The sequence below is a fragment of the Vulpes vulpes genome, chromosome 11 (assembly GCF_048418805.1).
Source record: "Vulpes vulpes isolate BD-2025 chromosome 11, VulVul3, whole genome shotgun sequence".
In the NCBI taxonomy this organism is placed as follows: Eukaryota; Metazoa; Chordata; class Mammalia; order Carnivora; family Canidae; genus Vulpes; species Vulpes vulpes.
Window position 1 is genome coordinate 25,639,600 of NC_132790.1, and position 12,230 is coordinate 25,651,829.

General features: G+C 40.3%; 1 protein-coding gene across 3 annotated transcripts in view; it reads left to right on the forward strand.

Moving 5' to 3' along the window:
- The window catches only part of MRPL48 (mitochondrial ribosomal protein L48), a 65,210-nt gene extending 53,627 nt beyond the window's left edge, over positions 1 to 11,583 (forward strand). For all 3 annotated transcript variants that reach the window (XM_026010511.2, XM_072725912.1, XM_026010512.2), the window contains exons 6-8: positions 7,744 to 7,846; positions 10,270 to 10,359; positions 11,274 to 11,583. In XM_026010511.2, coding sequence (XP_025866296.1) covers positions 7,744 to 7,846; positions 10,270 to 10,359; positions 11,274 to 11,348 — 268 coding nt within the window. In that variant the 3' untranslated portion in view covers positions 11,349 to 11,583. The remainder of the gene's footprint in view (positions 1 to 7,743; positions 7,847 to 10,269; positions 10,360 to 11,273) is intronic.
- Positions 11,584 to 12,230: the final 647 nt, after the last annotated feature.

Sequence of the window (12,230 nt, forward strand, 5' to 3'; positions counted from 1 at the left end):
AGACAGACTTACTGAGATATAATTTACATTCAGTAAAATTCACCCTTTCAGTGGACAATTTCTATGAGTTTTGACAAATGCACGCAGTAAATACCATCATAATCAAGATATAGAACATTTACACTATCTCAAGAAGTTCTATCCTGCCTTTGTAGTTAATCCCTCCCCTTACTCCCAGTACCTCACAACTACTGGTCTGTTTTCTGTCCCATAGTTTTGCCTTTTCCCGAATGTGATATAAGTGAAATTATACAGTATTTTTTCTTTTGAGTCTGGCTTCTTCCACTAAGGATAATGTATTTGAGACTCATCTCTGTTTTTGCCTGTATCAAATAGTTTGTTCCTTCTTGTTGCTGATTATCATTTCATTGAATGGATGTATGTTTGTTTATCTATTCAATGAATTGAAGGACATTTGTGTTATTTCCAGTTTTTGGCAGTTATAAACAATGCCACTATAAACATATACAGGTTTTTGTGAGAACATAAGTTTTCATTTCTCTGTGTGATTGCTGGGTCGAATGGTAAGTACAGTGGATTATTTTTAAGATTTTATTTATTTATCCATGAGAGACACAGAGAGAGAAGCAGAGACATAGGCAGAAGGAGAAGCAAACTGCCTATGGGGAGCCTGATGCAGGACTCTGATCCTAGGACCATGGGATCATGACCTGAGCCAAAGGCTCAGCCACTGAACCACCCAGGTGCCCTGATTTTTTTTTTTATTAAAAGATTTTATTTATTCATAGAGACAGAGAGAGAGGGGCAGAGATACAGGCAGAGGGAGAAGCAGGCTCCATGCAGAGAGCCCGACGTGGGACTCAATCCCGGGTCTCTAGGATCACACCCCAGGCTGCAGGCGGTGCTAAACTGCTGCACCATCGGGGCTGCCCTGATTTTTAAATTTATAAGAATCTGCCTACCAAACTGTCTACCAAAGTGGGTATACCATTTTCTTTCTCATCAGCAACATGAGTCCCAGTTGCTCTACAAAAAGTTTACATTCATTCATTCATTCATTTATAAGATTTTATTTATTTATTCATGAGAGACAAAGAGAGAGAGGCAGAGACATAGGCAGAAGGAGAAGCAGGCTCCCTGTGGAGAACTTGATACGGCACTTGATCCCAGGACCCTGGGATCCCAACCTGAGCCAAAGGCAGACGCTCAACCACTGAGCCACTCAGGTACCCCCCTAACGCTTATTTTTTAAACTAATTTTTTAAGTGAATTGATTTAAAGAAAAATATTTAATTAATAATCATTTGTGTGGTTTACCATTGTGGCAAGATAAAACATGGGACAATATGTGGATATGGCAAAAGTTATACTTTCTTACTCATTAGATAGTAGTATATTTCCATTACAGATGAGGAAACCAAGGCTTAGAGAGCCCAAAGAACCAATAAATGGCCTAGATTTAACCCATTTCTGGCTGACTCCAAGGATCTTATTTTAAGTCCTTAAGTTAAATTTGAACTTTTAAACCTTTGTAACTTAGTGTAACTGTGCTAAACATGCTGTCTAGGAGACTGGATAATAAGCTGTGACTTTAGCTCTCACAGCTGATAGTACTTCAATTGTTTTAGGACTAAAGATATGCTTTATCTTTTTCTGATGCCCCAGAGAGTTGGTTGCTCTTTCAGCACTTGACACACACTTCTATCATGTCACTTAGTGCTCTGGGCTGTAATAATCTATTCATATGTCAGCTCCCCTCCCCCCACACACTGACTAGTGGGAACTGTGTTCTTTATTATGTCTTTAGCATCTAACACAGACCTGCCACATGGGGGACATTAAGCCATTGTTGAAAGAATGACAGGTTCTTGAATATGACTGCACAATCCAGTTGTGTGGTATACCTGATATACATTTCCTAAAGTTTAATTAATGATAGTGCTTTTAATTAAAATTAATTTAAAAACTACTCATCGAGCCTTTTCCTCCTATGTGGTAGATATTGTACTAGATAGACATCCTGACTGGAGGAGACTAAGGGAAATGTCTCTGATTTCAGGGAGTGTGTGTGTGTGTGTGTGTGTCTGTGTGTGTGTGTATAGCATGTGGAAGGTGGTAAGTGAAAGATGAAGTGCAATGTCAGTTCAAGGAGGATGAATAGCATAATAATTTAAAGCCGTGCCACTCAAAGTGGCCACTCTGCAAAGACATCTGAAGCTTATGCCAAAATGTACATTAGTGCTTTGCTTCCTTAAGAAAGTCTCACTATTGGAAACAAAAATGTCTGCTGAATTAAATAACATGTTTAGTGACTGTTGTATGCTTCTTATCTTGTCATGGACTGATAACAAGCAGTTTGTTCACCAGCAACTTGTCTATGGACCATACTTTGAGTAGCAAATGGTTATGAATACAGGCTCTGCAATCCAACTGCCTGTGTTCAAATTCTAGTTCTACCAGCTAGTGGCAACATGACCTTGGTAAATTCTGAACCTCAGTTTTCCTCATCTATATAATGGGAATGATAATTTTCTTATTCCTTTAAGTTCTGAACATTGAATAATATAGTATATGATAGCACCTAGCAGAGAGGCTGGAACATTGCAAATGCCCTATAAATAATCTTGTTATTAATAATTAATGAGGGTTTTTTGTTTTGTTTTGTTTTGTTTTTTAGCTAGCAGGAATTAGGGGTAGTGTTTGTGGTGGCAAAGAGGCATTAAATGTCATTTACAGAACATTATCATATCTACAGTAGGTCAGCTCCTGGAATAATGCTTTAAGTTTTCAGAAGGACTTCTTAAAAGGTGCTATTTTTAAAACCTAGCTGTGGAAAGTTCCAGCTTCATTTGAGTAAAGGCAGGAAGGCAGCAGCATTTGTTGAGCACCTAGTATCAGCCAACCACTCTGGCTTTTTGTATAATGTTGCTTAATTCAATACGCACCTTGCACATATTCATGAGTCAAAACATTGACTCTGTAGCCAGACTGCCTGAGTTTTACTCTTGTTCTGCAGCATTCTTATTTTGTGGCATTGGCAGTTTATTTAAATTCTGTATCTTGGTTTCCTTGTCTATAAAATGGAGTTACTAAAAGTTCCTGCCTGAAAAGGCTATAGTGAAAATTAAGGAAGATAATATATTAAAGTGCTTATAACTGTTCCCAGCAACAATTGGCTGCTATTATTATTAGTAATTATTATTAATATAGTAGAAGCTTGCCTATGATCATACATTTAATAAATGGCAAGGTCTGGATTTGAACCCACTATTTTCAAATTCTCAATTCTTCATAATTTGTTCTCCACACAGCTTTCAGTGTTTCCATTTCTAGAATGGAAATATGAGCATGTTACTACCATGCTTAATATCCTTCCATGGCTTCCTATTCCTTTACGATCATTATTAAAGTTCCTCCCATGGCTTGCTAGGTGCTCTATGGATTAGGTTTGCTTCTCTTGCCTTAACTCACATTTCCCTTTCCCTCTTCCTCTCCCTCCAGTTAACATGGGTTTGGTTTTTATCCCTTTCCACCTCAGGACCTGTGCATATTCTTGCTCTCTAAAAGTTAGAATACTCTTTCTCCTTTACCTAACCCCTACTTTTTTTCTTATACTTCATATTGGATGAGGTTCCTTTCTTCAGAGAACCTCATTAAATTAGATCTTTATGTTATATATTTAGGAGAAGTAAAGATTATATAACTTCCTTTTCATTTCACTCATTCCTTGTCCTTATAATTATGTGACTATATTGGTCTTCCTTCTTAGACTCAAAGGTGTATAAGGCAAGAACTGTTTCCATCTTCTTTAACAGTCTAACCCTAAGACCTTGCCCAGTACCTGACACATAGTAAGTACTGAATAAATATTCACTGACTTGGATTGAGTTCCAGTAGTCATAGACATGATTCCTAGAACAGTGGAATTAATGATGTTCTGCTTTTTGCCTCTTTTCTGCTCTTTGCTCCAAATAGCACAGAACATAAAGAAATGTTCACTTTCAGCAACTCACTTTTCTGCATTGATTGAGGTTTTCAGACCATCGTATTGTCAGGCATTCTCACTGCCTAGCTTTTCAGAGATGAAATGATTTTCTTTTCTTCTGATTTTCATTTCATCATGATCCATTTTTTCCTCTGGGAGTGGCAGGGTAGGGCTCTGACCTTGAGATGAAATTGGGCAGGGGAGCAGTGTGCTGGCTTTTTTGTTCTATAAATGGTGTGTACTGCTGCAGCTGCAACTCACCTAGGAGAGAGGAAGAAGCCTATCCTACAGGTCTCAGTTTGCCTGCCTTCCTTGCTGAGCAGCTGCCTGGAGATGGAAATCTTACTCATCTGGGATCAGCTTCCAAGCCTGAAGCTGTTCTAGCCCCTGTGCTTTGTGGAGAGTAAAAGCATCATTCAGCATCACTCTCTGTAAGGCTACTCTTTCCTTTTTTTTCCCCCCTTTTTCTTGAAGTCCACTTACATTGTTTAAAATGGAGGAGTAGGGGTGCCTGGGTAGCTCAGTCAGTTAAGTGGCCCACTCTTGATTTCGGCTCAGGTCGTGGTCTGGGTTATGAGATGGAGCCCTGCATGGTCGGGCTCCAAGCTCAGCAGAGTTGGCCTGAGACTCACTCTCTCTCTAACTCTTTCTCTCCACCTCTCCGCTGCTTGGGCATGCCTGCTCTGTCTCTTTCTCTCTCAAAAAAAATAAATAAATGAATCTTTTAAAATGATAAAATGGAGGTATAGTTTATATTTAGTAAAGTCCAGATTCTAAGTTCCCTAGCACCCCAGGAAGTTCCCCCGTGTCCCATCCCAGGGAGTACTCCCTGAAGGTAGCATTGTCATTTTTATTATTATTATTATTATTATTATTATTATTATTATTATTATTTTAAATTCATGTCAGAGAGGCAGAGACACAGGCAGAGGGGAGAATCAGGATCCCTGCAGGGAGCCTGATGTGGGACTCCATCCCAGAACTCCAGGGTCATGCCCTGAGTCAAAGGCAGATGCTCAACCACTGAGCCACCCAGGCATCCCCTATTCTGTCATTTTAGATTGACTTTTAGCATTAGGTTATTTCATTTCTTCCCTTCTGTTTTTCCTGTCTGATCATCCAAGTAATGTTTATTGCAGAAAATTTATAAAATACAGAAAAGTGTAGACACAAAAGAAAAATTACCTATATTCTTAACTAATCAAAAATCTATTCTACCTTAAAATGACCAGGGCTCCCAGTATTTCCTTATCAAACTATGTCGGCTTTCCTGTTCTCTTTGAGGGCCTCTCATGCCTCCTTGCTTTTGTAGAAAATTGCTTCACTTTTTGGAATGGCCTGCAAGCAAACACCTAATGTTTATTCTTAACATCTTGATAAAATGCTATCTCACCTCTAAAGCCTTCCTTGAGCCCCTCTTCTCTCTCTTGTCCCTGTAATATTCAGTACATGCCTATTATTGCTTTTTGTCTTACTGTAGTGAAGATGTCTGTCTTTCCAAAACACTCTAAGCAAGCTCCTTTAAAGCATAGGCTGCATATTCCCCACCAGCATGCCTAGGACAGAACAGGCTTTCAGTAAATGCTGAATGAATGAATGAATGAATGAATCAATCAATCAATCAATGAACTCTTGCTAAAGTAAGTGTGGAAGATTAAAATGCATGTTCAGTGGCAGGAATGGACAACTCCCACTTTAGTCAGGCGATCTTATCTACAGAATGTCAAGAAGGAAAAAGAGCATTTCAGAGTGCTTTTCACTTTCCTGAAAGCTTTATATACTTACTTTTATTTGATCTTTCCTGACAAATCTATGAATGTGTCCTTATTTTTTTTTATGTAGGGAAGTTATTGCCAAATTTGAATTGGAAGAGGAGATTAGAGATTGTGCTGGAAAGTAAGAAGGAATGTTAATTTAGGGAGGTTACCTGGAAGAGTTTGTAATACCTAGCATTTACTGTTTACAAGAGCAAAGGAAGGGCGCCTGGGTGGCTCATTTGGTTAAGTTTCTGCCATTGGCTCAGGTCATGGTCTCAGGGTCCTGGGATCAAGCCCCACATTGCATTGGGCTCCCTGCTCAGCGGGGGGCCTACTTCTCCCTCTCCGTTTCTCCTCCTGCTTGTGCTCTATCAAATAAATAGATGAAATCTTAAAAAAAAAAAAAAAAAAAAAAAGGAACTGGCAGTTATAGGCATATTATGCCAAGCAAATTACTTATGTAATCTCATTTAATCATTGCAACAACCCTATGAACTAGTTATTATTATCCTTATTATACCCATTTTGTAGCTGAAGAATCTGAGACTCAAAAGCTGAATTAATTTTTTTTTTTTTTTTTAATTTTTTTTTAAATTTTTTATTTATTTATGATAGTCACAGAGAGACAGAGAGAGAGGCAGAGACATAGGCAGAGGGAGAAACAGGCTCCATGCACCGGGAGCCTGATGTGGGATTCGATCCCGGGTCTCCAGGATCGCGCCCTGGGCCAAAGGCAAGCGCCAAACCACTGCGCCACCCAGGGATCCCTAATTTGGTAATAAGTAGTAGAGTCAACACTTAAATCCAGGACTGACTGTTGTGTCTCTAATCCATTTTCTTTTTTTTTTTTTTCTAATCCATTTTCCATTATTCATTTCATAGAGGGCCATGCCCCTTGCTATCAATTGATGAAGTTTTGTGTAACATGAAAATTCAGGAATTTTATTTTATTTTTTTATTTTTATTATTTTTTTTTTTTAGGAATTTTAATAACTGTTGTTATTATCCCATTTATCTTCATTTTGATGAACTTTTTGATAAGACGAACACAACAGTAATACCATATTTCTGTGTAGCCATTGGTCCAATCTCATCACCATGCCTGATCTCCACATGTCTACTGATATAGACCTAGATTGTAATCCCGTTTATTCTGGAAGAAACTAAGGCCCAGAGAGACAGGTAATTTACCTTCGTAAAAATCGCTAATAAGCTGTAGGGCTAAGATCTGACCCCAAATCCAGTGTTTTCACTGCAGCATGTAGATCTACTGAAGCTTATCATAGCAAGCATAGTCTATACAACAATATTTCTCAAGCCAGGGACTTTTAACAATGTCTGGAGATAACTTTATTTATTTGAGAGAGAGACAGAGCACAAATAGGGGGAGAAGCAGCCTCCCCACTGAGTGTAGAGCCTAAGGCAGAGCCACTGATCTCAGTACCCTGAGATCATGACCTGAGCTGAAGTCAGACGCTTAACCAACTGAGCCACGCAGGCACCCTTGGAGATAATTTTTATTGTTACCACTTCAGAGGGTAGTACTGGCATCTTGTGGGTAGAGATTAGGGATACATAGGCCAGTCCCCCACAACAAAGAATTATTTGGTCTAAAATGTTAATAGTGTTGAGGTTGAGAAATCTTACTCTTTGAAAACAGTTGGGTTTCATGCCTCATTTCTCCAGAAAAGGTGAACTACCCAAGGTTAGCCTCAGAAGTGATGACATTGATTCTTTTGGAATTGGCTTTTCTTTAGGAGCAGCAAATAGTTATTAATCACCAGGTTTATGCAATGTTGTGTCAGGCAAGAACTAGGGATGCAGAAAGGCATTAGACATGGTCTGTCCCCTCAGGGAGTTTAGAAGCTTCTGGAGGAGGCTTAGGAGGATCTGGTTACTTCCCCCTGGCTGCAGATGAACAGCCCTAGATTCCAGGAGCTACTGCATTGCAGCAGGGGCTGTACTCAGGGACTACCCTGATTGGAGTGGTGCTGCTGACTTCAGTGAGCCCTGCTCATGGCCAACTCTTCCTTCCCACAGTTATGCAATGCCCACCAAAACCATGGAAGTGTTGCGGCTGCAGGACCAAGGTAACAAAATGCTCCTGGACTCAGTTCTTACCACTCATGAACGAGTGGTTCAGGTAGGCACTATGGGAGAAACTTTGAAACATATTTGCCTTTCCTGGTTCTTCTGCCCATTTTTTCTGTTTCTACAATGCCCTCGTCTTCCTCTTGGCTGCTCCTTGAATGATGATGTTCTTTAGGGTTATTTATTTATTTACTTATTTATAAATATTTTATCTATTTATTCATGAGAGACACACAGAGAGAAAGGCAGAGACATAGAGGGAGGAGCAGGCTCCTTGCAGGGAACCCAATGCAAGACTTGATCTCCGGACCTGGGGATCCAGGGGCAGACACTCAACCACTGAGCCACCCAGGTGTCCCTTCTTTAGGGTTTAGTTCTGATCCCTCCATTTCTCCTTATGTAATACCTACCCTCCGTGCAATCTCATTCATTCTCCTGGCCTCAGTGACCATCGTTATATACTGATAACCCCCTGATATACATCTCCAGTCCTGATCTTTTTGGTTGAGCTTCAAACCTAGTATCCACTTGTTTACTGGACTTCTCCACTGGGATATCCCACAGGTGTCCTATACTCAGCATATAAAACTAATTGTAGAGGAACTGACATTTTTCTTTTTCTGTAATCCTCCCCACCTTTGAGCTAATGTTTAACTCTTCTTTGTCCTCTGATATCCATTCATTTACCAAATTCTATAGCTTCACCCCTTGCCTTACCCTCTTACCAGTGTGATCATGACATTTTCCTGCCGAGAGCAAAACCCCTCAGTGGCTTACCTTTAAATCTAGCCATGGTTTCTGTTGTTCTACTGCAGAGACAAACATAGAACCACATTACCATGAGGGTACCCAGGGTTATTAAAAATTGATACTTACTATCACCCCTTTTTATAACATCTTTATTGAGTTTTATTCATATACAATTTACCCTTTTATTTTTTTTTTAATTTTTATTTATTTATGATAGTCACACAGAGAGAGAGAGAGAGAGGCAGAGACATAGGCAGAGGGAGAAGCAGGCTCCATGCACCGGGAGCCCAACGTGGGATTCGATCCTGGGTCTCCAGGATTGCGCCCTGGGCCAAAGGCAGGCGCCAAACCTCTGCGCCACCCAGGGATCCCACAATTTACCCTTTTAAGTGTACAGTTAAATGGGTTTTAATATATTCAGTTATGCCATCATTACCACAATCAATTTTTGAACAATTTAATCACCCCAAAAAGAAACTACCCGTTTATAGTCACTCCTCTTTCACCATCGCCCTAGCTCCTGACAACCACTAATCTATTTCTGCCCCTATGGTTTTACCTCTTTGAGACATTTCACTTAAATGTAATTGTACCATATATGGCCTTTTATGTCTGGCTTCTTTCATTGAGCATGTTTTGGGGTTTATCCATGTTGTAGCAGGTGTCAGTGTTTCATTCCTTTTTATTGCCAAATAATATTCTAATGTATGGATGTCACCCCCTCTTGATCCACTCAAGAAGTATGTCAGCAAGATGATGAAAGGAATGTTAAGGTAGTAACACCTTAAATCTGTGCTAACAAAGAAAATAATTAGTTATTCGGGCTCCTCGATGGCTCAGTCAGTTAAGTGTCCAGCTCTTGATCTCAGCTCAGGTCCTGATCTTGGGTTGTGAGTTCAAGCCCTTTACCTGGCTCCACACTGGATGTGGAGCCTACTTTTTCTTTTGTTTGTTTGTTTGTTTGTTTGTTTGTTTGTTTTTTAGGATTTTATTTATTTGGGATGCCTGGGTGGCTCAGTGGTTGAGCATCTGCCTTCAGCTCAGGGCGTGATCCCAGGATCCAGGGATTGAGTTCTGCATCAGGCTCCCAGTGGGGAGCATGCTTCTCCCTCTGCCTATGTCTCTGCCTCTCTCTGTGTCTCTCATGAATAAATAAAATCTTAAAAAAAGAGAGATTTTATTTATTTGAGAAGGGTCTGAGTGGTTTAGTTGGTTACACAACTGCCTTCTGCTCAAGTCATGATCCTGGGGTGTGGGATTGAGCCCTACATCAGGCTCCCTGCTCAGCAGGGGACCTCTTCTCTGTCTGCCACTTCCCCTGCTTGTGCACATGCATGTGTGCTCTCTCGCTCTCAAATAAATGAAATCTTATTTTAAAAGATTTTATTTATTTGAGAGACAGAGAAAAAGAGAGAGAGAATGAGTGGGAGAGGGGCAGAGGTAGAGGCAGGGCTCCATCATACCTGGAATCATGACCTGAGCCAAAGGCAGATGCTTAACAGGTTGAGCCACCCAGGTGCCACTGGGTGTGGAGTCTACTTAAAAACACCTTGACTGTTGCAAGAGAAATCCTGTAGAGGCTGAGCTCTGAAACCAGCTCTGCGTGTTAACCCTGTACCCACGGGCCCTGTAGCTCTGCTGAAGCTGATACCGAGGCCATGCCAGGTCTGCCCAATCACCTGACTTTCAGTACCCTCTCTTAGAGTATCTTCTTTCCTTTTGCAGATCAGTGGTCTGAGTGCTACATTTGCAGAGATTTTCTTGGAAATAATCCAAAGCAATCTTCCTGAAGGAGTCAGATTGTCAGTGAAGGAGGTAGGTGCTAGTTTGAGAAGAGGCCCCCTGGTGGCCCACTTGTGCTCAAAATATGGATAAGAGCATCTGGCTTTAGAAACAAGACAAAAATGTGGATAATAAACAGGAAAGGTATGCAGACTGGTATTATAGTGATCATTTTCCTAACTCATCCAGTGCATCTGGGCTGATGCTTTATGGACCACAGGAGCTGAACTCTATCACAATATCCTGATGTTAGGGGTGAGCACGTAATTGGGTATAGAAAGAACATGATTTAAAATTACATACAGTATAATTAATGAAAACACAAGTAGGGAAATGTACTTTAAGGAATTTCCTGGATCTTCAAGGCCTGACTATAGCCTGACTGAGAAAAGTATGCCAATCAGAAGGAAGTTTGGCATGGAAAACTTGGAAAACATTAGGAACCTCAGCATAAATAGGTAAAGCCTTATTGTGACAGATCTACCAGGTTACTTTAGACTGATACCATTTGCTACATCCAGTTCTCCTTGTTGTGACTCCATGCTTGTTAATCCTCTTCTTATTATTTGGGTTTCACATATTCTGTATACAGGAGAAAATGTGCTGGTCATGATGACTTAAATATTCCAGTCCCTATGTCTATTATTTCCGATTGTAGATGGAGAATGTGGGCATTCTAAGTGCTTCTAATGAGATACTTATAACATTTGACATTAGTTTTTTATAGTTGGTTTTCTCTCATCAGACCCTAAGTTCATTTAAGATGGAGGAGGTCTGATTCAGAATCCTAATACAAGTCGGTATATAGTATATGCTAAATAAAAGTTAGTTGAATCTGAATCATTCTCTACAGAGCTGGCTGATGGATTTTTTTTTTTTTAATGCTGCCTATTTTTGAATAACTGAGAGCTCTGTAGTAATTCCTATTTTCTTTTTCTTCTCCCCAGCACACTGAAGAAGACTTCAAGGGAAGATTCAAAGCTCGGCCAGAACTGGAAGAACTGTTGGCCAAGTTGAACTAGCTCATTGCAGACCCTTTCATGTCAGGACTGGTGATGTTGAGTGCCAAGGGGAAGATCTTCCTGGGTGGTCAAAGTTAAGCAGAAGACACTGACCTTTAGATATCATAACTACCCATCCCCATTAGCCAAGAATGCTTCCTTTCTTGTATGGAGGAGTGCTTGCCAATTGTCACCACTTTCCTTTGAGCTAACCGAAGACATCCTTCATCTAATAAAAATCTGTAGCTGATGGGCATGTGTGTGTATGTTAGAAGTCAGTCCACCCTGCTGATTTTTATTTTATTTTTTATTATTTTAAGATTTCATTTTTAAGAAATCCCTACGCCCAATGTGGGGCTTTATTTTTTATTTTTTTAAAGATTTTATTTATTTATTCATGAGAGACACACAGAGAGAGGCAGAGACACAGGCAGAGGGAGAAGCAGGCTCCATGCACCAGGGAGCCCGACGTGGGACCCGATCCCGGGTCTCCAGGATCACGCCCTGGGCCGAAGACAGGCGCCAAACCGCTGAGCCACCCAGGTATCCCCCTAATGTGGGGCTTTAACTCACAACCCCGAGATCAGGAGTTATATGTTCTACCAACTGAGTCAGTCAGGTGCCCCTGTGGAGTATCTTTAATGGATTATATTTTCTCTTTAGCACAGAAGCATGTTTCTCTTCAGTATTTCTCCAGTTAGAGTGATCTCATTCTTTAAAGCAATCTGACATTGAGTCTTTTAGTGAAACAGAGGATCCCATAAGTAAACTCCTTATGGGTAGAAGGCATAGGGATGGAGATTTTGGCTTTGTATATGAAAGGGACTCTCCAGAGAGAATCATGGTCTGTCCGTAGTGAAAAAATATTATTTTGTGGGTAGTGACTTGTCTTATTCAAGCAGA